At 29.8% G+C, this 1,286-nt stretch overlaps 1 protein-coding gene across 1 annotated transcript in view; it reads right to left on the reverse strand.

The window, feature by feature from the left end:
• Window positions 1-1,286, reverse strand: part of acss3 (acyl-CoA synthetase short chain family member 3) — a 49,527-nt gene continuing 48,241 nt past the window's right edge. The window contains exon 16 of the mRNA XM_032505569.1: window positions 1-427. Within this exon, the coding sequence (XP_032361460.1) occupies window positions 350-427 (78 nt within the window). The 3' untranslated portion in view covers window positions 1-349. The remainder of the gene's footprint in view (window positions 428-1,286) is intronic.

The raw sequence follows: 1,286 nt of genomic DNA on the forward strand, positions 1-1,286 counted from the left end.
TTTTTATTCTTGTACTTTGGTCAATACTAAGTGGTGAGCAAGCAAATTTTCATTGTCAATAAAAACAAAACAAAAAAACTGTCAGTGAATGAGTTTCCATTATTTCTCCACTGAACATTTGTATGCCTCATGGACATTATTTTATACTTACAGTAGCCGTACCTTGCATCTGCTCATTAAATGAATATGCAGCGTAATTTCCGGTTACATACAAATGAAAACATCAGCCATGTACATCAATGTCTACCTTCAACTTATAAGAAGAATCACATTTTACATTTGCAACACCTAGAGTGAATTTATGTTTCCAAAATGTATTTTCTTCCTCATCTAACGGGTAAGTTCAAGCTCAGCAGGTTCTCAGAGCCTTTTCTACCTGCTTTTCGATGTCTTTGAAGACTTCTGGGTCCTCGATGGTTGGAGTGATCTGTGGGGGGGAGAAAAATTAATTTTACAATTCTAATGGATAATATAAATACAAAGAAAACAGTGTGGTAAATCTAATTAATACAAAGAAATATTTGAAGGCAAATGATGCTTGTACTCTATATGATGCAAAGACATTTTTTACTATAACAATTAGATACATGTCATTACAAATGTAAGAAAAAGTCATAGTATGTCAGGAGAGCATGTTTAAAAAATTATTTAAAAGTCCAAATATAGTATGCCAAAAAACAATCATAAAAAAGTCCTTGTATAGTATGTTGGGGGGAAAAAATCACGAAAAAGTCAAAGTTAGGCTGGCGTAAAAAATAATCGTAAAAAAATAATTGTATAGTAGGACGTCTAAATATTGTATGTCGAAAAATAAAAAGGTCATAGTATGTCGGAAAAAACAACAAATGGCCAGAGTATGAAAGTTTTGAGTATAGCATGTTTAAAAAAACAAAAAGTTTAAGTATAATATATCATGAAAAAAGTCATAGTATCGACTGTCAAAAAAAATCAAAATTAAAAAGTTGTACTATAGTATGTCGAAAAAAGAAGTCAGTATAGTAGGTCAAAAAATCAAGATGTCAATATATCATAAAAAGACACAGTATAGTATGTAGCTAAAGTCATTGGGTAGCATGTTTAAAAAATATTAAAATGTCATAGTATAGTATGACATCACAAATTCAAAAGCAATATAAAAAATCATAGTATAGTATGTTGAAATTTTTTTAAGTGTACTAAGTATGTCGAAAAAATAGTCAGTATAGTACGTCAGAAATCCTAAAAGTCAAAAATGTCAAATGTCATAAAAAGACACAGTATAGTATGTAGCTAAAGTCATTGGATTC

This window comes from Etheostoma spectabile, chromosome 23, assembly GCF_008692095.1.
Source record: "Etheostoma spectabile isolate EspeVRDwgs_2016 chromosome 23, UIUC_Espe_1.0, whole genome shotgun sequence".
Lineage (NCBI taxonomy): Eukaryota > Metazoa > Chordata > Actinopteri > Perciformes > Percidae > Etheostoma > Etheostoma spectabile.